The sequence below is a fragment of the Neltuma alba genome, unplaced genomic scaffold, assembly GCF_004799145.2.
Source record: "Neltuma alba isolate B1F8T4 unplaced genomic scaffold, ASM479914v2 tig00011916_pilon, whole genome shotgun sequence".
Lineage (NCBI taxonomy): Eukaryota > Viridiplantae > Streptophyta > Magnoliopsida > Fabales > Fabaceae > Neltuma > Neltuma alba.
In genome coordinates this window covers 1022611-1048065 of record NW_021636509.1, presented here as the reverse complement: position 1 = coordinate 1048065, position 25455 = coordinate 1022611, and the positions used below count along the sequence as shown (strand labels likewise).

The 25455-nt window shown below is 33.4% G+C and overlaps 2 protein-coding genes across 2 annotated transcripts; one reads left to right on the top strand and one right to left on the bottom strand.

The window, feature by feature from the left end:
* Positions 1-142: 142 nt before the first annotated feature.
* On the bottom strand, positions 143-18012 carry LOC114719489 (protein ENHANCED DISEASE RESISTANCE 2). The gene is made up of 22 exons (XM_028905000.1): positions 17785-18012; positions 15391-15465; positions 15182-15235; positions 15045-15110; positions 14822-14880; positions 14070-14146; positions 13410-13526; positions 11419-11453; positions 10039-10139; positions 9877-9972; positions 9415-9479; positions 8626-8697; positions 7672-7842; positions 6611-6804; positions 6477-6510; positions 4989-5164; positions 4377-4478; positions 3642-3689; positions 1999-2142; positions 1821-1916; positions 643-744; positions 143-235 (listed from the first exon to the last, which is right to left on the bottom strand). Exons 1-22 carry the CDS (start codon positions 18010-18012, stop codon positions 143-145), a joined length of 2205 nt encoding a protein of 734 aa, XP_028760833.1.
* A 5973-nt stretch (positions 18013-23985) lies between these two features.
* LOC114719420 (uncharacterized) lies at positions 23986-25212 on the top strand. Its single transcript, XM_028904915.1, has one exon. It carries the CDS (start codon positions 24086-24088, stop codon positions 24671-24673), a length of 588 nt encoding a protein of 195 aa, XP_028760748.1. The 5' UTR covers positions 23986-24085; the 3' UTR covers positions 24674-25212.
* Positions 25213-25455: the final 243 nt, after the last annotated feature.

The following is a 25455-nucleotide window of genomic DNA, read 5'->3' as shown; positions in this document are numbered from 1 at the left end:
CAAAATGATTTGCGTTGATCATGGAGTCGAACCAGAGGTAAAAATTTTGCCAGAACACCTCAAACTTCCAGCGGTTCAGAAACTTCTTTTATAGAACTCGTGAAGCTTCGTATGGTTCAACTACTTGTTTAGCTAAAACACCTCAAACTTCTAACTTTTCAGCAGTGTCGGGTTTTAAACGGTTTAATCGAACAGTTCCAAGAATGAACTCGGGCAGCTCATCCTCTTCCTTTGCCTGCAAAGGTGGCAACAGTTAGTAATATCCATCTGCACAATATTCCGTGAATCACTTCTTACTATTTTTATAAGTGAAAGTGCAAGCAATTTTATGTACAGCAAACCACGAAGAGTTGACTGATTCATTATTACTAGTCAACAGTCCACTAGCTGACAAGAATTAGTATGACATATAAAACACGTTTGAGTTTACCTCTTCTTTCTTCCTCCTGTGATCTGTGATATGTTCTTATTGTGCTTTTATCAACATTTTAATAGAAAAATCTTAAATCTATATTGTGGCCCCGGTGGGTTTGTTGCTAGAGCATCTTCGTGCAGAATCTCAAGTCCAACACAAGGGACAGGGATAGATGACAGCACACAACGATACTTAATCCATAAATTTATTTCTAGAGAGGCACATACCTCTATTAAAATAGCAAGGTCAACGACTAGGCTCGTAACATATCCCAGAACCAGGCCAATGACACTTCTAGCTACGGACGATGATCCAATGTCCACATCTATCTGAAAAGGACAGAAAATTGAATGACATTGTAATCTATAACACGATACAGATGTGACAATGGCAGCGAAGTTGCAGGCATAGTCCAGCTCAATCAAATAACAAATGAGCACATTATTACAAACAATTTTACTATCAATGTTCAAATGGGAATCTTTCGAGTGCAAGCAATCTCCAAACATAGTTACAGTGAATGCTTAAGGTTCAACTACCAAATGTGTTTGTAGTTGATCCGGTGCAGTGTATAAAATTTACGAAGTATTACTAAAAGAGTTGCGTGCCAAATGGGCAGATGCTATGACATTCATGTCATCTGGATTTGTATGATGTATATGGACTGGCAGCTGGATTTCGGATTCATTACCATGGTCATCTAGCAAATTGCTGGGTGAAGTTTGATATTTGAAAAGGCGGGATTTTGAACACTTGTACTATCAACATAACATAATATGTTTTTATAATCAAGGATTACGCTGTGTTTTGAAGGTAAGAAGATGTTATAGGCAAAGGAAAAAAAGGAAAGATTAAATGTGCACCTTATTTTTACTAGACATTAATCTGTATCTTCTTAATTCAAGAAACACTTACATTTTGAGGTGGAATTTGGAAATAGGATATCCAGAGGGAAGATTTATGCTAAAAGCATAATCATCAACTATAGTGTAATAATTATTTAGAAGTTAAAAATTAGAGAAATTAACTGTTTTTTATAAATATAAATTACACGTTATAAAATATAGAATGCAAAGGAAGTTATCAAGTATGGTCCCAATATCATGTTTTACACAATGCAGATGCCATGGCCAAAGAATTTGATGCATGAACATGCATTAGGAAAAAGCATGATGATCTAAAACTCTAGATAATACGAGATAACATGATATTGTATAAAGCAAAAACTTTAATTCAAAACATTTCATGATACAAGAGGCCCAACGCGGCTACGTTTTCATGTGAAATTGACACTTAATGATATTCAGCACAAATATCTAAAGCTCATTATCAAAGCTGACTGGTAAATAGATGTGAAAATGCTATTGACGAAAAAAAGAAGGAAAATGTGCTGAGGTAGCTTTACCTCCAAAAAATTATCTTGTCTACAGTATTTACAATTTACAGCCTTTGCTAAAAGGCAAGCTTTTGTTCCAACAGCCCGTTTGACCATCCAATATCCCTGTTTATTGAAAAAACTGTCGGCTGCTGAATGCTTTCAGGCAACAAACAGGACATGTTCCACAGCGTTGGGAATCTCATACCTCAACTATACTTGGAATAAGTTTGAATCTTGTTTCTCGAAACAAGTCATTGCCCTCCACAAACTTGCCCAATAGAGAATTTTTATTTACCGGCCTATCAGCTGCATAGTATAGAACTAAACTGTAGTTTGGTTTAGCTGGAACCTGAAATGAAATGCAATAAACATATTCCTCCTTGAGAACTTATTTATAAAGATAAATCCTCATATCAAATGCCCAAATATGCAATTAAGATCAAATTGGAACTCTTCTTATGAGTTTCCAAGAATGCAAATATGCCCACTTCCTCACCTATGTGTGGATGGCAACGTCCTTCTATTTTTTCCAATTGAACAAAGGACCTGCTACGCTAATTTTGAAATTACTTGAGTAAAAGATGCCTTGACTAAACACATCAATGGCCTGATTTTAAGTTCTTTACCTCCACCAGCTTCTCTCCTGCCCTCTACTATTTAAGCTAGATTTATAAAAGGGTTAACATAAACTCATGGTATGGACTATCAAGAGACCTGTGCTCGTTTCAAAATTTAATACCATCAAGGTTCTCCTATATTTGGCTTATTGGCTGGAAATCTAGATTGTCCCTTCCACCGATCAATGTTAAAAATGATTTTTATTACAGAGATCTTGAGGATGCAACATAGATGGAAATAATCCCTAAAGCTAAGCTTACAGCACTCTTTCAAGGCATTTGCGAAGGGCTATGGCTTAAAAAGCTGCTGGTGAGTTAAAGATGTTTGCGGAAGAACCAGTGAAGGTCTGTGTAATAACTTGTTTGCAATTAACACACGGCTATTACCTTGTATATCATGACAGAACTGGGCATATGGAGCCTGATTGGCATTTCATTATAAACAAGATTGAACATCGATTACTAGAGCTAATTCACACTCCTATAAAGGGTCAGATGGATATTGTTCTGATTAAGGCCCTATCTAGAATCATACTACTCCGTCCCTTATCATAAGATCCTTTTAACTAAATTGCGCGATTTAAGAAAACAGTTAAAATTAGTTAAAATCACTTAATATGTAGCAAATGCAGTTTTTTTCCTTCAAATATATCCCTATTTATAAATGGATAAAAATGAGAGAGTAATAATGAGATAAATGAAGAAAGAGAATGTATTAAATACATTAAATTAGGGGTAAAATAGGTAATACTGCATTAAATACTCAGACAAACTCAAAGAGGATCTTATAAAAAGGGACAAATCTATTCAAAGAATTGGATCAATAAGGGACGGAGGGAGTATTTAAAGAATCAAGGTCCAAACTGGGAGTGATGGGCATCTATTTATTAGCTTGAGGGAGAGTGTTGAATATTTAGGGTTTGATCCTTCATTATGGAGAATCATCTGAAATTTAGGTGTCTTTATTATGTGAAAATAGTTGGATGATTTATGTCCTTAGTTATCTAGGTTTTCACCCCAGAATTACATGCTTTTATTTCTACGTTTATGCTTGCTCTCACACTGAGATTCATCGGAAGAGACGTTGCATGGGATCTCCAATTTATGTAGCTATTTTTCATCAAAATAATCAATGATTTAGGGTACAACTCAGAGTTCCCTTCAATTGCAAAATTATATTCATTTTTAATCAACAAAAATCTAAGAAATATAATAGCATCGATATCCATACCTGAAGATTAATGACAAGGATAAATGGAAGATTTTTCCCAGCTTCGGACTGAAATTTGATAGGGAGGTGTCAGAATGGAGTAATTGCTCTTGAATTGCAGGATAAGAAATTCCAGAATATTAAGAATAAAATTTTAGGAGTGAAAGATACAACAAGAACAACAACAGGCCTTGTTCTGCTACTAAACAGACAAAATTTGAACTGCATATTATTAGTCTTGCTTTTGCAGTATGCATAACAGAGACACGCATAGAGATGAAAACACCCTAACATACAAAAAGCCTGTAAATTATTCCTGCCAACAAGGCTATATATATGCTATGTAAGTATAAAACGTACAAAGGAAGAGAAAAAGAGAGAAAAGAACCGAACATGTAAAATAAGTATTTGCGAGGTGCTCAGATATAAATCTGCACATATATTGGAGACAAAATCATTGCTATCAAGAGAAGATTTTCTGTAATAAATGCATGAAGGAAGAGGCACACAGAAGATACAATGAGTTACATAATTGGCAGTGATGGAGAAACTATTCCAAACTATGCTCTCTAACTCAATCTACAAACTAAAAATCAAACAATGTCAAACTGGAGGACTACTTACAAGACAACGATGGTCCAAATATGACACTGGTGAGAATACCATCAAGTGCTGTGTGTTGGTCGGGGGTTGGGGTGGGGGTTATAGGGGTGTGTGAGAATATTACAAATGTAAATCAGAAAACTATAAACCTACCTGAACTAAAGACCTAGAATGCAGTGCAATTTTATCAGCACTGCTATCAACTTTTAACCAATCAACTGCTATGAGCTTGAGAAGAGGATCTCCTCCGACTACCTGCATGACACGTCATCCCCATGACATTCAGCCAGAACTTAAGAATATAAGATATAAATGTAAGTAAATATGGAAGACAGAAATCAAGTCCAAAAATGACAGTTTCAACCTTCATATTTAATTGATTTTAAAAACAGATGTTTCAAAATTCAAATTTGCAAAATATTCAGCCGAGTTTAAAGCAACACTGTTCCTGAAACCAATGTCACTCTTCCATTGGAACTACTGAAATGACAAGCAATTTGAAAGAGATAGAAGAATATGTGCTACAACAACAGTATCTGTCATTTAAGGAAACACTGACTAAGTTTTCATTTTTCCCCGCACTCAATCAGATCAGTACCAAATGCCCTTTACAAACGATAAATAGGCTTAGAGATTTTGAGTATGGCATTAATCTTAAGAAATTCATTCCTACCATTTTTTTTTTTTTGGAAAGACAGATTCCACCCAAGTCATATCCACATGACGCTAATGGATAATAAAAAAAAACTTGTACATTCAACTCACCTTAGAATTATCTTTCAAATAATTCTTCCCTCTAATCATAAATCGACTACCATTTGGTGAAGTCCAACAGTTAGTGTCCTTGTCATTATTTCCTAAGCGCAAAGAGCCATGGAAGTCACTTGGATCAATAGGGATAGGCGTAACATCAAGATCTAACTGTCCCTTTAAATCTGAATCTGTACAAGGAAAATCCTAGTACTTTAGACGAGATGCTGTACGACAATAAACAAAGAATTAAGAAACCAGAAGCTGCATGCAAGCACAACCGGTCAATTACAAAAGTAGGCATGCTTCATTTATTTTTCAAATTTCCTTTTTCTTTTTCTTTGCAAGTTAGAGATCTTGATTAGTATAGATAAGGACTAATTAACAGAGATATACAAACTTTGATCAAAAGGATTTAATTGATTGATGAGCACTTTTAAATTTCCTGATTTCCACTAATTGTTATTTTGTCCACTTGAAGATGTCCTTAAATTTATTGCTGTAATTAAGATAGATGAATCGACAAACTTACAAATAATCAACAAAATTTAGACTAGAGATAAATTTCATACAAAAGAGAATAAAGCATGACTAAGCACTTGAACTAGAACATGATGCATATAAAGGATAATCAAACTTCAAACAGGAATAATTATGGACAGGAATATAAAGCATAAAATACATGAATTTGCTATTAAGTCTGACCATGACAAAAGGGCAAAACAAAATTGCAGTAGGATCCTTTTCTTATTAAAGGATGTTTCTTAGGAAAGAAATCAGGTTCAAAAGGACAGAATAAGACATCCTCTTCCTATAAAATTAAAAAAAAAAAAAAAAAAAAACCAACAAGAACAACAAAGAAGGGATAATGCGTACTCTTAAAGGTATCCAAAGAGAACAAAAGAACCAAAATGACAGAGAAGGTTGAAAACACCAACAAAACTGAGCTTCCAAATTATACAACAACAAAGCCTTGTCACACTAGATGGGGTTAGCTGCAGTTGACTCTGGCGTATACATCAAATCAACATGCATGATAATTGGTATTATTGTTGGTTTTCATCAATTCTTAATCGGCTTTGTATCTTATCTTCAAACTATATGCTCTCAATACCAAGTCTCACGGTCTCATTTTTAAATCAATGACTTGTAGCATTCTGATGTATAGGGGTAATCATGGCCCGGGGGGGGGGAAGAGGCAGGACAGAGACAGGAGAGAGGGCAGAGAGATACGACAGACAGAGAGCTAACTCAGAATTCTGAATTTCTCATACAATCTTTATAAGCTCGTAACAACCCCCAGCGGCTATAAACTAACTAAAACTAGCATATATTAATTTACAATTTATATTTATATATCACATTCATCTATTTAAGATAGAATCATGCACTTAATGGACTTAAGACAATGAATATTAAAATGCCAATGCACATTGGATAGCCCAAACAAGAAGAAATACAGAGTTTCCCCTTTCCTCACACATGATGAATGGAAAAGCTGACCTGCAGTTATATTCTTCTGTTTGTTTCTTGCCTCCTGATAGATTGGAAAAGATATTCAGCTAAGGAACTTACAGAAAGGACAACTTTTAAAAGTCACCCCTAGTCAATAAATTATCAAGCAAAAGCAAGGAAACCTGATCAAGATTGCCATTCCCATCGCTTTCTTCCTCTGATGATGAGTCAGCAGCGATTGCATCATAAAACTCATCCTGCACTGCATCTTCATATTCAGCAGTGGACAAAGGAACATCAGAAAGTTTTGGATGAACAACAGTTGAGGCAATTCTTTTCTGGACTTCTGGATTAGCTCCAATGTATTCCTTAAGACCTGAATCAATATTCAAAAAATAATATTAAACGTCACTGGAATATTATTCAAATGATTTTTATTTCAGTAGAGCACCATTTTATGTTGAGAAAGTAATATGGCAATCTAAAACTCATCTAATGATGAACTTGTCTACGTAGTCAGCAATACCCATAAAGGTTTATTACCAACAAGATGTTGCAGTTTCAAGGCCAAAATTAACGCTTCCCCCAAACATTAATGTGTAGGGATTAATTTTAAAACAACTGCATGCATGTGTTTACATTTAAGAACTGAAACAACATTTCAGAATATTTTGCTTGAGATTTTTGGGTATAATTGGTTGCGCCTGGAGAATTTGGATCTATTTTTTATTGAGCTGGTCGAGGTTTCAGTCATAATAAAGATGCCAAAGTTCAGTGCCAATGTACAGTTTTAGATGTTGTTTGGTGTATCAGGTTGGAAGGAAATGCATTGATCAATACGGGCCTTCTGATGTTATTCCATATGGAAATCATTGAATATTCACTTTCCCCTACTTTCGGTGTCATCTCAACATAGAAAGCTTCTCCTCCAAACTGTGTCTATTTTTTTTCCCAAAAAAAATAGCTATAATAACAAATAAAAAAGTTTGATTTTACATAAATAATGATGTTATTACTTCAGCCCAGTTTTTTCATATGGTTTCGCAATTAGCAGACTTGATTTTCTAGAGCCAGATAAGCACATAATGAGCAAAGAGTAAAGAGGTCCTCAGAACCCTAATAAACTCCATCAAACCTGGCCTAATTAATTGATTGGATACAGCTAGTTTGGACCAGACTTTTGATAGTTGACCCAAAACAATCAGAAAGATATAGGATGACATAAATAGTTTAACTACTTAACCTGCCACTTGACACAATAATGCGTAAGGGATAGACTTCTCAAATTTTGAGCATTGGCTGTTCTTCCATTTGTACCAGGATGCATTATATATCTCTAGAGTGTGGGTGACTAGACATTTAGGGCCACTTGAACCCATAGGCGTGTTCAAATTTCTGATCTCCCATGTAGATGCTGCATAAAATGCAATACAACAAGTGTTATGTTTGTCAATGCCTCAATGGTCATCTCTTCCATTTGTTTATTTTTCTAAAGAGCTCAAATAATTACGCTAGAAGAGAAGGCAAAAAGAATTTACGTGCTAGTCTATTCTTCACTAAAAAGGGAGGCTACATAGGGGAGGAAACGAAGTCATTTAACTGGATCTTAAATGTACAGAATATCTAATTAAGAAGTAGGAGAAACAAATCGAGAGCTCTGGTATTTAGCCTTAAAATGATACATGATGAAGAATCTAATGAAAAGTAGCAAATAGAGGTCCAACATCTTACGATAGCAAAAGTTTAAAAGTTTCATAGACTTGAAGTTCATCAAAAAGGATAAACGGAGCATTTTAATAAGCCTACTTACGTCCCAATAAAATCTATAACACTGTAACATTAAAGAACAGAAATATTCATCACTGCCAACCAGTGTTAATGAACTCAAATTTGAAGCAACGCTATTATACAAGATTAATAGAATTTGAATACAAGCAACCACAACGAACTATGCTGCTTCAGTATAACATAATCATACATGGTCCTTGAGCTTTAAACCAGAGTTTCTTTCAGCTCCGCATTTACTGCAGGGGAATAGTTAAAATTGTATGTTTGACATACAAAGTTGCCCCATCACCCAATCATTTAAGCTTTCATAATGACAATAATTTGAAACAAGTCAACATGAAAATTCTAAATAATGCGTGCTCTAGAAACAAAGTAGGTTTCAATAGTTATGCAAACAAATATTTCTTACGATTAATTTTTGTGCGCCGATATCCAGATCTTGGAGGCTTTTTCTTATGTATAGCTGGAAATTGCAAGATTGCTGCATGAATTAAAAATAAAATATGTCAGCAGATATCACCCAAGTAAGTCAAAATACAACAAGCTATCAACTGAACCAATAATCTATAACATATAAGGCATTATTTGGCCATTGTCTTCACAAATACTAACACTCTAGATTATTCAAAACATTTTTAGAGATCATTTCAATTCAAAATCTTAAAATTATTTATGAAGGAACATAAATAGTTTTAGTTCAATCTTTAACAAGTCATCTCAGACAAGAGACCTCTAAGAATGGAGTGCAAACAGCACAGATAATCCTTCTTGAGGAAGTGTTAGAAGTATTAGAATTGTAAATAACATAATTATTTTGGTTTCTTCTATTATACTTACTATGTTATTCTGTACCTATAAACACCCATGTTTTTAGCCTCGTTCAATACAATGGAAAAGAGAATTTCACACTCTTTCTCACTAGTAATACCTAACTAGTAATACCTAATTGCTGTACAGAAGAACAGATAATCAATATGCATTAAATCAAATATCAACAAGAGTCTTCTGGAGCACCCTTTTGTAGCTCAAAATTTTGTTATTTTATCTGATTAATGTTCAGTAGGCAAATAAAAGGACAATAAAACTGGGTCAAAAAAAAAAAAATAGTAAAGGAACAATATTTAATAATGGGCTTTAAGCCAATAATCACAGTAATCATGTTCTTTCTCATTTTATTAAAATAAAATCACGTTCTTACTGTAGGTTCCGTCTTGTCCACGAAACCATTGCCTGGAGAAGATAAAATCTCGCTTTGACTGCCACCTGAAGTTTGAATAATGAACTATAAATGAAATTTTCTATTTAACAAGTCAACTTGGGAATGGAAGAGAAGGTAGAGAGGTGATGAATCCCACAACTTCATAGCTATTTCATTGGTGACATCTCAATGGAGATAGCTAAAGCATGACCCCAAAAGAATTTACTTAAAAAAATGTGCAAGTTCGGACACGCCAAACATGAAGAATTATAAGGAATGGAGGTCGTCAATAGGAAAGTCAAATTGGCTGGTGCACATGAATCTCATTTGCTAAAACAATCGCACCTTAAGCTAGTAAGATACCAAGTAAATGTAATGATTAATAATCAACTTTTTCCAAAGTAGAGATGTTATACAGGCTTAGCTATCCCGGTGTAGAAATTACCCAAGACAATTGATTACCGGGTAAGATATTTTGGATCATATGTACCATAAACCACATCATAATGTCCATCATAAGAATCTATCAGCTCTAAGTCACCCATCAACATGTCCCACCTGCAATAGAAGAGAAATAAGCTTCTCTGACATCAATACTCATGAGCACTTTTATGGCCAACTTACTCATATCTTTGTTGTTGATCAGTGTTTAAAAGCACTTCAAAAACAGTGTCTGCGGATGCATCAATATTACCAACAGACTTTACAAGGACACCCTTACCATTCTACAAAGCATAAACAGAATGTCAAAAAGGAAACCAGATATTTTTATTATATCAGAGTTCATTTCAATTCTTGTAATTACAGGATCAATATTTTCAAAGATGGAGAAAAAAATGAGAACCGAAGCCACACAATGAGCACATGCTGATATGTTAACTATATGAAACAATAATCACTATATAATCCTTTATTCATTCACTATCACAAAAGTAAAGGATTTTGGATTTACACTGACACACAATGAAGTTCCTATTGACAGTATTTTCCAACTAATATCAAGGCAAGGAGAAAGCCACTTTGTTTATCTCATAAAGGACAGGTATTCAAACCAAGACTTCCTTTTACCACTAAGAACTGAAATAATAAGATAACAAATTTTGCATATCAATCAATGAAATTTAAGGCTTTCAAGTACACAATAACATTTACAAATCTGATGGAATAGGATGCCAGTGACATATATGTATCCCCGTTCGTGCAAATGTTTGTTTTGTATTTCAAAATTTATTTGTTCATGCAAATGGTTATTTTGTATTTCAAAATTTATTTGTAACTATATTATTATTTAGTATTGATAATTAAAAATGATTATTTAACTTTTGATAGTTTAAAAATATTTTTACACATTAAGGAAACTAAAAGTTAATATTTTAATATTTTGTATTGAGTACATATAGAAAATACTATTTTATTGATAAAAAATTAATAACAGAAATTTTAATATATTTTTTATATTAGGAGGGCCTTGTTGTCCAACTAAACATAAATGTTCATTTCTTTCCATAACATACCAAACATAGTTATCTCATTTCATCGGACTTAATTCTCATTCTCATCTTATTCCCAACATTTCAAGAGCCAAACGGCCCATAGTTTATGGTTCAAGTACTAATAAACACTTTCCTTCCTGTCCTCCAGCATTTATATCTAACCACCCCTGCTTTTAGAAACTTGATAGTTTAATAATCAATCAATTGATTTTATTTGTTATGTGAGTGTCTTTGTTTGTTAAGAGAATAAATATTACAAGAGAAAACAGGGAGAAACACACGTTCACTTGTGCTCCAAAAAGATATTGTGGTGTAAACAGTATTCATCAAAACAATGTATGCTTACAAGTAAAAAATTGCTCGTCCAAAGAAGTATTGGGCAACAAATGAAGTTTGACAGACGTAAGCATTCTCACAACTCCTTCCACAATACATCCATGAATGAAAAGCTAACTAGATTTCAGAAAAGTTGCTGAAAATGAGTATCAACAAGTATTATATGAGTGTGTACCTTGTAATCAGAAACATCCTCAAAAATCCTAATACCTGAAACCAAAAACAAAGAGCATCTAGAAAAATAGAGATAGACACAAATGTAAATTGTACAAGCGTGATTAGCATTAGTAATATTTACAATTTTCAACAATAAAAAAAAAGAATTATGTTTTGTATTACATATTCTAACAACGAATCTGATGGGACAAGAGAAGGGAGCCTAGACCCAAACATAACACTCAGCAGCAGGAATTGGGCCCTGAGGATGGCCTACAGCCCACTAATTCCAAGGAGGTTGTCAGAGTTAGTTTTCTGGGGTTGTGTGCCCTAGTTGAGGCAGGACACCAGTGAATGGATGATTTGGGAGAGCCTCTAACGTCTAATGTCAGAGAAGTCCATCTTTCCTTGCTTATTATTATGGTTTTCTTAGTTCCAGTGCTGTAAGTAGTATTAGTTAGTCATTTTTGCAATATCTTCCCCTTCCATACTGCTAGAACCCATGTTTTAGTGACAACAAAATTAGAGAAGATTCCTTCTGCAGGGTATATAATTAATTCATTATTAATTTATAACATGAAATGATTTTTGAAATGAGTTGCTATAAGTTACTCAAGTCGTAGCTTGATAGTGCATTAATTCGCAACAACTAGAAGTTGCGAGTTTCCTTGGCTTATCGAGTCCAGTAGCTCAAGTCGGCAACTCAAGTTATCTTTCATATTAGTCATTTCTAAAAGCACAACTTGTAATGACTTGTTTTGTATATAGAGTTATGTTTTCACCACTAAAACCACTTTTGATAACCTCAAATTTTGTGTAACCTCAAGTTATGTCTCTTGAATCTTGATAACTTCCAGTGACTGGAAGTTAGTGAGGTCCTATTCCTTGAAAATATGTCATAACTTGAAGTAATTAGAAGTTACTGCACTTTGATCTGAAAAGCCTTTTCATAACTTTAAGTAGCCAGAAGTTGATATTGTTTGGTCTTGCGAAAAATGTGTCATAACTTCAGGTAACTGAAAGTTATGCCTTTTACTAAAAGCCAACTTCAAGTAACCTGAAGTTCCTCTTGAGTTAGTGTTCATTTTTTAAACATATCCTTTGCAATTCAAGTTCATAACTGGAAGTTATGAGTTTTCCTTCTTGTGAATCTGAGGATAACTTCAAGTAACCCCAAGTTATATTGGACAACCTGGTCAACTCAAGTTATAATTCTCTGTGTCGCTGAACAAATTCTTATATTTTATGAAATGATTTCAAATACTTTTATCTATGATCAAATCCTTTGGAACTTTATTCTAAATGTATTATAACTTATAATATCCAAAGAAAACAGGTTTTACAATGCACGAAGCAGATTAATTACTGACTAAGACAAACCTCATAGAAGGGGATTGTACTGACTAATCCTTAGTAGTCGAAAATAATACTACTGGGCTCCATCAGAATCTTGCACTGATGTGACAAACTTTACACCTTACTTACTTAGGCTGCCTCCTCCTAAATAAATATAAGTAAATATTTTTTTTCCTGGTAGAGTTTCTTCGTTTCTTTCAATTAAAGAATATTTTTATAAGGTAATGAAAATAACAGAGGAGAGGGAAGGCATAAGTATTCATGCATATTTGCAGAAAAGGAATAACTTAATTAATGGGAAAAGATCAGGAATTCCACAAATATCATCATCCATTCATGTCCAGAAGTAGATATTATCACATACTTTTCAAAATTAAATACAAAGGAGACTGAGAATAAATATTTTGCCTTTGCTATGGAAAGGAAGATTGGACTGGGAAGAACAAAGAAAACATGAAATAGAGGACGAACAAGTCTATTAAAAAATTTATGCTTCCAGCCAATTTGATTATGCTTTTAAATTAGCCTTATTAATAATTAAAATCTGTCTTCTTGATGCCTTAAATTATAGAGTTTGAAAACATCAAGAATTAAGTAGCAAAATATTGCTTGTCAATAGGCTGAAAGCATGCTTTTGCATCAGATGAAAATTACCATCCATAGTTCGAACACATTTCCACTGATGTGCTTCAAATGCATCACCACTATCCCCTTCGAATCCATCTAAGCCACTTGTTGCTATTGATGATTGACGCAAGAGTGTCTCTGGGCCTTTAAGAGCAAAAGAGAAACACTTGATGTTTATTAGTATAAAATAAAAATGAGATGTGTCTACAAGGAAGAAAGACACTAAGGTAGTTGATACACCAACAATCAGAAGGAAAGTATTTCTTGGAAAACTATAACCTACATTAATATATTTTTCAGTATCACAGTTTCCCAACTACTTTTCCGCACTCTGTTGCATATCAATGCAACATTGTAACTTTAGTTTCTTTTGAAATTGGAAACAAAATAGACACCACCATAAAAGCACCTCCTCATAGACTCTTGCTACAAAAACCATAGTTCTCCAAACCAAAATAGGCCAGCCAGCTCAATCAAAAATTTGGAAAATCAATCCCTAGTCTATTTTCTGCTATGATATTTTAGTATATAAAATTATATGTACACACACACACATATTATATTTCATAACTATTGTCTAATATCATTCGACCACAATCGACTATTGAATTGTAAACTAATACTTCTATTAGTTTAATGACGGCACTACTTTTAGAAACATTGATAAAAACACGTTGATGAATTTACCTTGACCAATTCTTATAAGCTTCCTCAATCCATATGCATACCGCCTAACTCTAGGCCGGTGCCCTTCAAGATTGATCCTTCCACAGCATTAAGAATGAAAATATGTGAATTTGTGGACGATTGGAGAAAAGGACAGCCTCAGTGTTAGGCCATCTAATAATCCATAAAAAGTACTTATTTTCAAAATCAATAATTAGGAGATCATACATATCATTATCATAATGATCATAACATCAACGGTGCAGATTCTTCATTAAAATTAGCTCATAATTTATTATCTGTAAGATAAATTATTATTTATAAGGCAACCCTTTTAGAATTCTTGAAAGTCTTATAGTTTCTAAATATTAAATAAAACAATTTTTTTTGGGTGGGTGCATATGAGAGTATCACTAGAAATTATATAAACACACTGCTAATGCTTGCTAGTCTGTAAGATAGATGTAGAAAAACAATTGTTAATGTTGAATGACCAGAAGCAATAAAAAAGAGAGACATTCTTTTCTTGTATGAATGTCATGGTATATTATCAGTGTGGTGGAGGCCTCTGGTTATTGGCGTAAGACAAAAATAAGTCGGCATGTATAATAATAACCTTAAGAGTTAACTTATTTACAGGAGCCTAAAGTCAGAGATTTAATGCTTCCATGTCAATCAATCACCAACAGTGTTTGCAGAAAAGGCCACGTAAAAACAGTGTTATTCTGTCAAATATATGTAATAATGCATCTAAGGTGAAAAATTACGCATACTCAGTCTCCATGCTTAGTCTCTCTCTGGCACTACTGGCTCTAGTCATCTCATGCTCAGCCTACAAAGGGCAAGAGATCAGTAGTCTAATTATAAGAATAATATGCTATACAAGAATATAGTTCCATCACATCACAATTAGCCTTAAATTGTAACTATTATTAATACTACTAAATAACGTGCAATTTTCACATCATGATCAAAAGCTTTCAGATATTCTTATACCTTTTGCTTAGCATGATCAAATGCATCTATCCATCTTTGAGCTTCCTCAGCTGTAGCGCAAGCAATCTTGCAGAAAAATACATGTAAGAAGTTATTTCTATATTGAACAAAAGAAATAATTCAAAGCTATAACTTACTTCTCCCTTCTTGGCCTCATCTAGCCGATTGTAAAATCGAAGAACATAAAGATCCTGGGGAATATACAAAATATTTAGCATGCACCAAATTAAAAGACAATCAACTATGTATATAATAAAAAAAATTACAAGTTCATCTCACAGAAAATATTCCAACCGAACAAACGCAAAATCAGTTTAATTCAGTAATCAAAGAGATGCATATTTACCCCATTGTTGACCTTCCGACGCCCTAGATCCTCCACCATTAGTGTAGGCCCTATGACTCCTTGCCTAATAGGTTTCTAACACAGGAAAACATTACCATATGCAAAATAAGCATAATTAGAAAAAGTAAGGGGCAAATAGAGACAGAGAGAGATTATACAAGAAAAGAAAAACAGAACCCAAAAAAAAAGAAGGGAATAGCATTAAAACCCACATTAATCTTTAAAAAAATAGTTCAACCATTTTACAAAATATTGGAAACCTAGCAAGCCTGAGTGCCTTCAGACCTAACCGTTTTATTTTGTGGCTAGAAATTACAATAGCGAACATTATAGAGATCCTATATTCATATTTGATATTTCCCGCACTCTGCAAACTTAAGGTTCCACTAAATACTGAATTTTACTTAAGAGGCTGCCAATGTCTTCCATTTTGGTGAACAAAAGTCTACCACTTGCAACAACAACATTCTCTAAAATATTTCATGGGGTAAACAGATCAAAGCAATCCAAGATTCCCAATGCTTGTGTTGGCTGGATATATTGTGTGCATAATAAGAGCTTGCAACACCTGATAAAAGTAAGCCTCAAACTCATTTTGATCATCTTGGCTAGTATATGACTCTTAACGAGGTCAGTGTTTGAGACTATCTTGTAGCATTGTGATCAAGTAAGTCTTAGACAAGAGTGTGTTACATGAAGAAATGTGTGCATAGTTTGTCTTCGTCTCCATACATATTATCTGGCAGTATCTTAGTTCTTCAACTTTCTATCTCAGTGTATGCTGTGAAAAGAAAGGAGATAACCAATTTAGATCAATTTCATAAAATGATAAGCCCTGAGCAAACGGTACGGATGGAGCATGTTCATTACTGGTAATTTGTCTAGCATGTGACAGAGTCGCTATGTCACTTATGTAATAATAATGAGACATGAGATTTTGTTAAAATTAGTTTGTCTAAGGGTTAGTTAAGTTAGTTGGGGCTGTTACGGGGTTGTTATAATCAAATATGGGTCTATACTGCACACATATGTATATGTGTGTGAGGGCTAAGGATCAGTTGGTGTTGTTCTTGTTGTGAATCTATACAGAAGGTATTATTCAGAATTCTAGTTCCCACTTTGTCTATCTGCTTCATATGTTCTTCTAACAACCCTCTCTTCTCCCTTCACTGTTCCTTCTCATAACAGTGGTATTAGAGCCAGGTTTTGATCTTGGGACCTATGCGTTATGGCATCTAAACATATAGGAATTTTGAGGTTGGTGAATAAGTGTTCATAAAACTACAACCGTATAGACAAATTTCTATTGCTGTTAGGAGCTCCACAGAAGCTTGTTTCAGGGTATTTTGGGGCTTATAGAGTGAAACGAAAAATTGGTCCAGTAGCTTATATGCTCGAGCTCCCTCAAGAATCTAGGTTACATCTTGTTTTCAATCTATCATTGCTCAAACTATGTTCAGATCCTACAATCAAGCAAAGACTTCCTCCAATTGAATGACCTGCAGCTCCTATACATTCAAAACCTGAAACTATTCTAAATAAAAGAGTAGGGTGACACGGGAAGAATTATAACAGAAGTTTTACTCCAGTGGAAAGATTACCGGATGAACATGCTAATTGGGTTCCTGTGTATCAATTCCAGAAAATGCTGAAGGTCCCAAACCCTTAGAGGAAAGGGTCTTTCGGTGGGTAATTTTATGTAGTAATAATAATAAGACATGAGGATTATATAGTTAGAAAGGGTTAGTCTGAGGAGTTGGTTGAGTTAGTTAGTAGTGATTTGGGGTTGTTATAACCAGACATGGGGCTAAACTCTGTGTGGGCACGCGCGTGTGAGGGGTAGGGGTGAGCTTCGTGTTGTATTATTCAGAATTTCTGGTTGCCTCTCTGTTTCCTTAGTTCTTCTTCTACCTACCCTCTCTTCTCTCTTCACTCCCCCTTCTTACCACAGTTACGCTGTTCATCCTGGTTCTTACTGATCCTTGAATTTTGTGGCTTTGCGCCACGTCTAATGATGGAAAAGGTGCTCAGTTTAGGTAAGAACTTGAGCCCACAAATCTAGGATAGGAGTGCTACATGAAGACCTATTAGTTTCTACAGTGCTTTTTCAGCTAAGAAGAAGCAAATGCTGTTAATTCTTCCCCATGTTATAAGTTGCGTAAAAGAGTGGTTAGCGTATTGGATTGAAAATGAGTCAACTCTAGATTGTCACTAGCAGTTCCAACCATGGCTTTCCACCACAATGTCCAAATCCTCATTGCATTGACGAAACAATTAGCCAATGACCATTATTTCTACCACCCTCCACTAACTAGAAATTTTTAAAACACAAAAAGAATAAGTTAAAGAAAAGATATTCGAAAACGAAACGGCCGGAAGGAAAAAGAAACATACAATGCCAGGATTCTCGTGGGGATCACGTTTGTACATCGATACATACTTGCCCCGAATGAAGAGGAAGCGAAGGTGACGGTACTCATGGCCGATGGAATTGGTGCCCAAGTGATAAACCCAGCCAAAAAACTCAAATGAATTCTTCTCTTCGCTGCCTCCGGCGATGGTGGTGCTGCGCTCAAACGAAGGCTTGCCCGACGGCGATGGCAATGACGATGATGCGTCCATCCTCTACACGCTCCCTCTCGCAAGCGACTCCAATTTCCAAGTAGCTACTATGAATCAAACACAAAGAACAACGCGAGGTTCTGGACAATGCAGGAGAGAGAACAGAGAAGGGCCTCCTCTATTTCCGTCGATTTCTCCGCAACAATGGTAGTGCCTCATTTTCTTGCGCTCGTCAATGGAAACGTACATGGTTTTCTACACGTAGCATGGCTGATGTCGCACTCAACCGCCCAGTTTCGGAGACTTTTTAAGTAATTTAATTTTTTTAAAATTTTAAAAAAATAAAAATAAAGATGACTGAGTCAATGAATTTCGCATGCGTTAGATAATAAGCAACCATAAGCCAATCAGGTATTCGATTACTATTTTTGAAAATATCAATATATGTTGCCAGCGGTGAAATAATATCAATTTAAAATACACACCCACATATTACAGAAAATCGTATAATTTATTACATGTAATAGTAGTATGATGAATGATGTGTATGCTCCAATTCAAATAATGTATATGCTGGTCAACTTGTGGTTTACTAATTAGAAAGTGCTGGATAATTTTCTTTTGAGGAAATTATAAAAAAAGACTTTAGAAACGTAGACAGGGACTTTTGACAACTTCACTTTGGCTTTTGACAATATAATTTTGCAATTTTCTCTTTTCTTTTTCTATGCACATATATTTTTTTATTGGATGGCATTCTATTCGAAATACCGTCCAGTGTTAAACGGACACCTTTGCAAGTAGGGAAAAATAATGGTGGCTTTAATTTTAATTAATTTGTATAGCATGAGTTTTTTTTACACCACTTTGATATATACTCCTCCTATACTTAATATAAGACATATTTAACTAATTTGATTAGATTAAAAAAGTTAGGTAAGTTAGTTAATTATAAAAAAAAAGACATTTTTTCTTAAAATACTATAATTATCTTTCTTAATATCTTACCCCTTCTTCTACTTAATTATGGTTGAGGAAGTATCTAAAGGGATAATTTAGAAAAAAATTGATAAATACAAAAAATAAGTCTTATATTTAAGACCAAAATTAATTTAATAATTAGGAGGGATTGAAAGAGTATTATGTATGTCTTATTTGACAAATTTATGAGAATATGCTAAAAATGTATGTGATTTCCCGTTCGAATATGGGATAAGAAATGATCGTGGGATAATTATAATTATAGGATATTTAGATTTATTAGGATCTATCATTTTTTGAGGACTCATTTAGATTAGATTTGTTAGTATTTTATTATTTTCATTATTATTAGGAAAAGTTATTATTATTTTCATTTTTATTATTATTTTAATATAAGTAGATTTAAGATTTTCATTCTCCGCATACTAGACTTGACTATTGTATCAAATTATAGTTATTGTTTCTCCTCTGATTTCTATTTTCTCCCATCTCTTCCCTTTTCCTCTCTCCACTCTTTTCTCTTTAACTAAAATATACATTTAGTTCTTTAAGTTTGTATAAGATTTTAATTTAACCTGTTAACTTTAAAAAAACATACATTTAGTCCTTTAACCCTAAAATCAATAAGTTTTAATGATGATTTTTTATAAGAATTATGGATTTTTTGAAAATTAAACTTAACATTTAAGCATTTGAGAATGTTTTATCAATATTTAAGATCTTAATGTCATCATGTTTTTAAAAAATTTTAAAGTTAAAGGACTAAAAACATATATTTTAAAGTTAAAAGACCAAATTAAAATTTTATACAAAGTTAAAGGGCCAAATATATAATTTAGCCTTTCTCTTTTATCTCTTTCTTTCCCCTTCCGGTTTTACATCATTTCCCCTGTGCAATGTCTTCTATCTAAAAGCGTCATTGATAATATTTTTATTATTTGATACAATTTAAATAAATTATAGTTTCATAATATTTATTATATATTTTTAAATTTAGTTTTAAAAATTGTGAAATGAAATTCAAGTATGATTTTATTGTCTTTAATATTTATAAATACAAATATTTACTTAAAGAATAGTTTAAACGTCATAGGAATTAAAAATATTAAATAAGTTGTAAACTTTGTTGACTTTTTTAGAAGTATTGTTTAAAAAAATATGCAAAATTGATTCGGACAACCCTTACATTATTATTTTAAATATAAATTTGTTTTCTTTATCAAAGTAAATAATAGCTCATCACATCATATATCTTTTGTTTTTTTAATCCTTCATGGATAAAAGCAATTCACGCACCCATTGTACTCATAAAAAGTTGTATACACAACTTCATATTTATATAAAACTGAGTGTTTATTTCATTTTCTTAAAAATACTTTTATACAAGTTAAGATAAATCTTTTTACTTATTTCGTATACTATAAAATTACTTTTAAGAAAAATATTCCAAAACACACGCTTTAAAATTTTCAAATGTATGTCAGTTGAGTTAAACCATTCTAACCATCACATTACATAAATCTAACTATATATTGATGTCTTTGTTTTTGGTTGTCCTCTACTTCCTATTCTTTGCATCTCTCTCTTGGCTCCTTTCCAAGAGGTTGCATCATATCTTATCGGATATCTCTCCACTCTCTATTTTATCATCACTTTACCTTTTCTTTCTCCTGACAACATCGTAGTTGCAATCTACAAGGAAGCCATGAGACCAATCTACTTGCACCTCATTGGTCTTAAGGCATTTCATTATTTCTCCTGACAACTATGTTTGCCAAAAATTTGACAATCCACATACCTATATTCTCCCTATCAATCTCCATTACTATCTCTTAGAATTTTCACTTCACATCGATACTACTTTCGATCCTTAATATAAGATTAGTTTGTAGTTTAAGAGGATGTTTGGATGAAATCAAACCATGATTTGAAAAATAGCTTCTGGAGAATAGATTTTTAGGAGAATAGATTTTTTGAAAAATATATTTTGTGAAAAAATGATTCTAATAAAGTAAATATTTGGATAATTGTTCTCAGAATCACTTTTTATATGTACAAATTACTAAAAAAAATATAAGTTAATATAATAATTACATAAAAGATAGATTTCATAATATATTTTAATTTGAAGAAATAAAATTGTTAATAATATATTTTTTACTAACATAATTAATAATATATAAGACGATATAATTAATAAATAATTAATATGTGTATATGTATTTATAAATTATAAGATTAAATATATTTATAGAAAAATAATTATTTTTTTCTAACAAAAAATATTAATTTGCTTTAAAGATTTGAAACATGAAATGAATAATTGAGGGGTATATCCGTCTGGTGAAAAAAAATTCACATATTTGTTGGAATGGATTGGAATGTACTCTAATACTTTCCAATTTTTGAACCAAAAAACAGATCAATTTTGCTTTTCCCCAAACTACGGTTTTTGAGCTAAAATCATGATTTGTGCTTTTTCCTCCTTATTTAGCAATTTTTTTGGCCCAAATCATGGTATGAGCAAATTGCCAAACAAACTCTAAATTGAATTACAAATTAAATACTCATTTAGTCCTAAATATAAGACTTTTTATATAGTGTAAATTACATTATCAAAAAAGTCTTACATTTAACACTGGAAGAACATTTCATTATGGACGGGAGGTGGTATCATTTTTAAAATTGCCATTTTCTAAATCTATCATCATCTTCCTCTTCCTTCTCATCTTGTTGACCTTGTCTTCTTGCCCCAGTGTGGCGTTGAAGTTGGTTCCTCATCTAGTTTCTAGTTTCAATTCAAATATCAGAGCAAATTGAGGTTTAAGGCTTTTATCTCTTGGATTTTAGATATAATACCTAGATGTTTGTTTATTATTGTTTAATTTAGAGGGAACAATTATTAAAGCCATGAGCCTATTTCAAAATGATTTGATTTACTTTCAGATCTATGCTGATTTCTTCTTAAATGTCTGCGTTGAATTTGTGGATTGTGATTTGCCAAAGCATAAGAGGAGTCAATGTGCGATTGTGATGAAAGAGAGGAACATGAGGCTGTTGGGGGTTTTTGCCCCCCCGCGGGCATACTATAAAAATGTATTCATATCTAATACTGTCTCCATCTTTAATATAATACTATTTTCGGTTTTAATTATAAAAACTAATTGACTAATTTGAGAAGATTGATGAAAGAAGTTAAGTTATTTGTCATAAACAAATGTTGTCTTTCTTAAAATATCTTTACTAATCAAGTGTATTAGCTAGAACTACCATTGTTAGAAGGACTATCTAAAAAAATACATAAATATTAGAGACAAAGTGAATTAGAGTCTTATATTTAGGACTAAAAAAAGTCAAAACGAGGTCTTATATTAAAGATTGGAGGTAGTATTTAGTTTGACATTTAATTTAATCCAAAATATAAGACCTGAATTAGTTTTATTTTTTATATTTATCCCTTTTGTAAGATAATCCTTATAGTAGTTGCACATGTTAAATATTTTATCAAATGATAATTCCAACCAATATATATAATTACCAAGTGTATTTTTAAAAAGATAACATTTATTTATTATAAATAACTAACTTAAGTATTTTTCTTAATCTATTCAAATTAGTCGACTAATTTTTATATTAAGCATTGGAGGTAGTCTTGTTTTTTTTTTTTGGCCATCTCATGTATAATATTGTTAGTTGTTCATCAAGTATTCAAATAGATTTATGAATATGATGATCATCGATAAACAATTTATTCATATTCATTTCAATCCTTGGCCATGAAATTGAAATAGATAGCCCTCAGTATAGATTGATCTTCGAATAAATATGTTAAAAAATAAGGTTAATATAGCTTCTTTTTTTTTTTTTTTGCCAGCAAGGTTAATATAGCTATTGATCCTCATAATTTTACTTTTAGGTTCTATAGCCATTAGTTCTTGTATTTTCATGAAGAACGCTGAAGTTAATTGTACTAACTTTGCTTATATCGTCTCAATAGGATTAAATTTGCTTATGTTGAACTGTTAAAGTAATTCTCACGGGTTTATGAAGTTGATTAACTTTTCTTACGTACTAAAAAAAAATAAAATTTTAGTTATTAAATATATTTTAAAAATGATTAAAAAAATTATTTTACCCCTAAAAATGATAAAGTTGTCTTTAATGTTATATTTTTATTATTTTTGGTCTCCCTCCTATATTTAATAGGAATAAAAGTAAAAAAATCACATTAATTATTATAACAACATCTTATATTTTGGATAATAATTTTTTTCTTAAGGAATGTCTTATATTAAGGACTAAGAAAGTAGAAAGGTTACTTTGTAAAAGAAATTAGGATTAAACCCATTTTAGGCCCTTATACTTTTAATAAGTTTGATTTTGGTCCCTACTATTAAGCTTTGATCCATATCCTTATAAAATTATAAAAACTAATTTTTCTGTGCGATAAATTTTATTTTAATCCTAAATATGTTTATAATCAGCAGATCCAAATAAATACTTCAAGACAAAAAATCTATAAAGGTGTAAAAAGAGGTGTTTGGAAGCACATAAAAGCAATTTTACGTAAAATAAAATAAATTTTTTCATATATTTATTTCGTATACTATAAAAGTACTTTTAAAACTATGGTTTTAGTTCCAAACACTCTCTTAATTTCTCTTTTAATAAAAAATTATTAACATTATTTTATATCTGCGTTTATTGGAGAAGCGGATTTATTGGGTGTGGTACGTGTAAAGTGTAAACGCAAATCGAGATTCAAGGTCGGCATGGATCCAATGCACCCGTTCTCACCTACAGCTTTATATTTCTCCAAAGGCGGTTCCGCTCTGAACTCCCAATCCCTCTTCTACGACTCGAATTCCTGTTACAAGTTTCCACTCACGACTTGACACGTCATTGTATGTGTTACAAGGGTAACATTGAAGGAAAACCGACCTTCAGGCCATCTCACGTGACCTGGTCCGGTAGCCTCTATCACACGGAACTAGAATAGAGCGAAGCCACTTAGAAGGCCGTTCAGGCCTCACGTGATTCATTTGCCTATAAATATCGATGAAGTTTTGCTTCCCCATCATGCACCATTTCAATTTGCGATTGGTTGCTTGTTTTTTCAATTTCCGGTTATCTTCCCATCTCTTTGTTGGAAATGGCAACAGCAATACTTCGCTCTCAAGATTGTCTTCGAGGTCGGTTTGGCCGCGAAGCCTTAGCCCTAACGGCATCGCCTGTCAGATCCCGAAGAAACCCTAACCCTAACCCTATTCCAATTCCTAACTCTCACGTCGGCCAGAGTCGCCGGAGGAAGAGAAGTCCGGTGGCCGTTCAAGCTAATCATAACGATCGAGGTCGGAGTCGGTATGGTGGTCGATCCACGGTGGCGAAAAGTGCGGGCGCAAAACTTGTTATGGGCCAGGTTAAGATCCTCAAGCGAGGGGAAAGGTTGAGTTCGGAGGACGACCACTCGCAAGCGGTTGCTGTTTCATCAAACAACCAGAAAATGCCCAAGAGCGACGAAGGTTTTGATTTGGTTTTGGGATCGACTGATCGGTTGGGTCCGGACCCGGAAATGGTGCAGAAACAGATTAGGATTTCGGATTTGAAGGACGGAATCTATGCCGGATCCGCTTTTGCTGCGTCACCGCCTCCGAGTTCATTGCCGGTACCGGGATTTCTAGGGAAGAACGGGGCAGCCACCAGCGACTTGAGGCGGTTGCTAAGGCTTGATTTGGTATGAGAAGGGGCTGTGAGGCTTATGATCGGCGGAGAATGAAGTTTCTAGTGGTGATTGATGATTGTTTGACGGATGATAGGATTTCGGTTCTTCCTTCCTACGTAGATGGTCGTTCGCATAATCTCAACGAGCTTCCTTTATTTTTTCAAGAGGTTGGCTGTGGGATGCGAGCAAATGAGCAATTGATCGAAGCTATGCCTAGACATGCTTGCAGTGACGAGAATTTGTTATTTAGTTTCTGAAAGAGGGCTTACTCTATTCAGTTAGATAGTATTAGTGCACTTAAGGACGGAAGGTTCGACTTTCGAGGCTATAAATGTCTTGTAAATTCATGTGCTCTTTAAAAGTACAACATGGTGGATTTACGTTGTGTCCGTAGGATGCGTGCGTATGCTGGCCTTTAGATCTTGTGGAAGAAGGAAGTGTACTTAGTGTTGGTTCGTTTCTTTCAGGTGTTTGTTTCGTCTTGTTGTCTATTTCTTCTTGATGTAGTTCTGAATCTTGATGCAATAAGATCCCTATAGTTAGCTTTCTGCACTGGATTAATGCCCTCCTATTGCATTTGTGATGTTTTTATTTTCTTTATTCGGAATTTATTCTTTTCTTCCTAGAGGATGATTTCCATAGTTCTTGGCCGAAACGTAAAATGGGCTTCTGTCATCTTGAATTCGGTTTGATTGTGAGTGAACTTGCTTCTCGACGAGGATGCGAAAATCATGGATTAAAGGGAAAAACTTCGCGGTCTTAAGAATGAAGGATCCTTGCGCATGTAAACGGATTCTTTA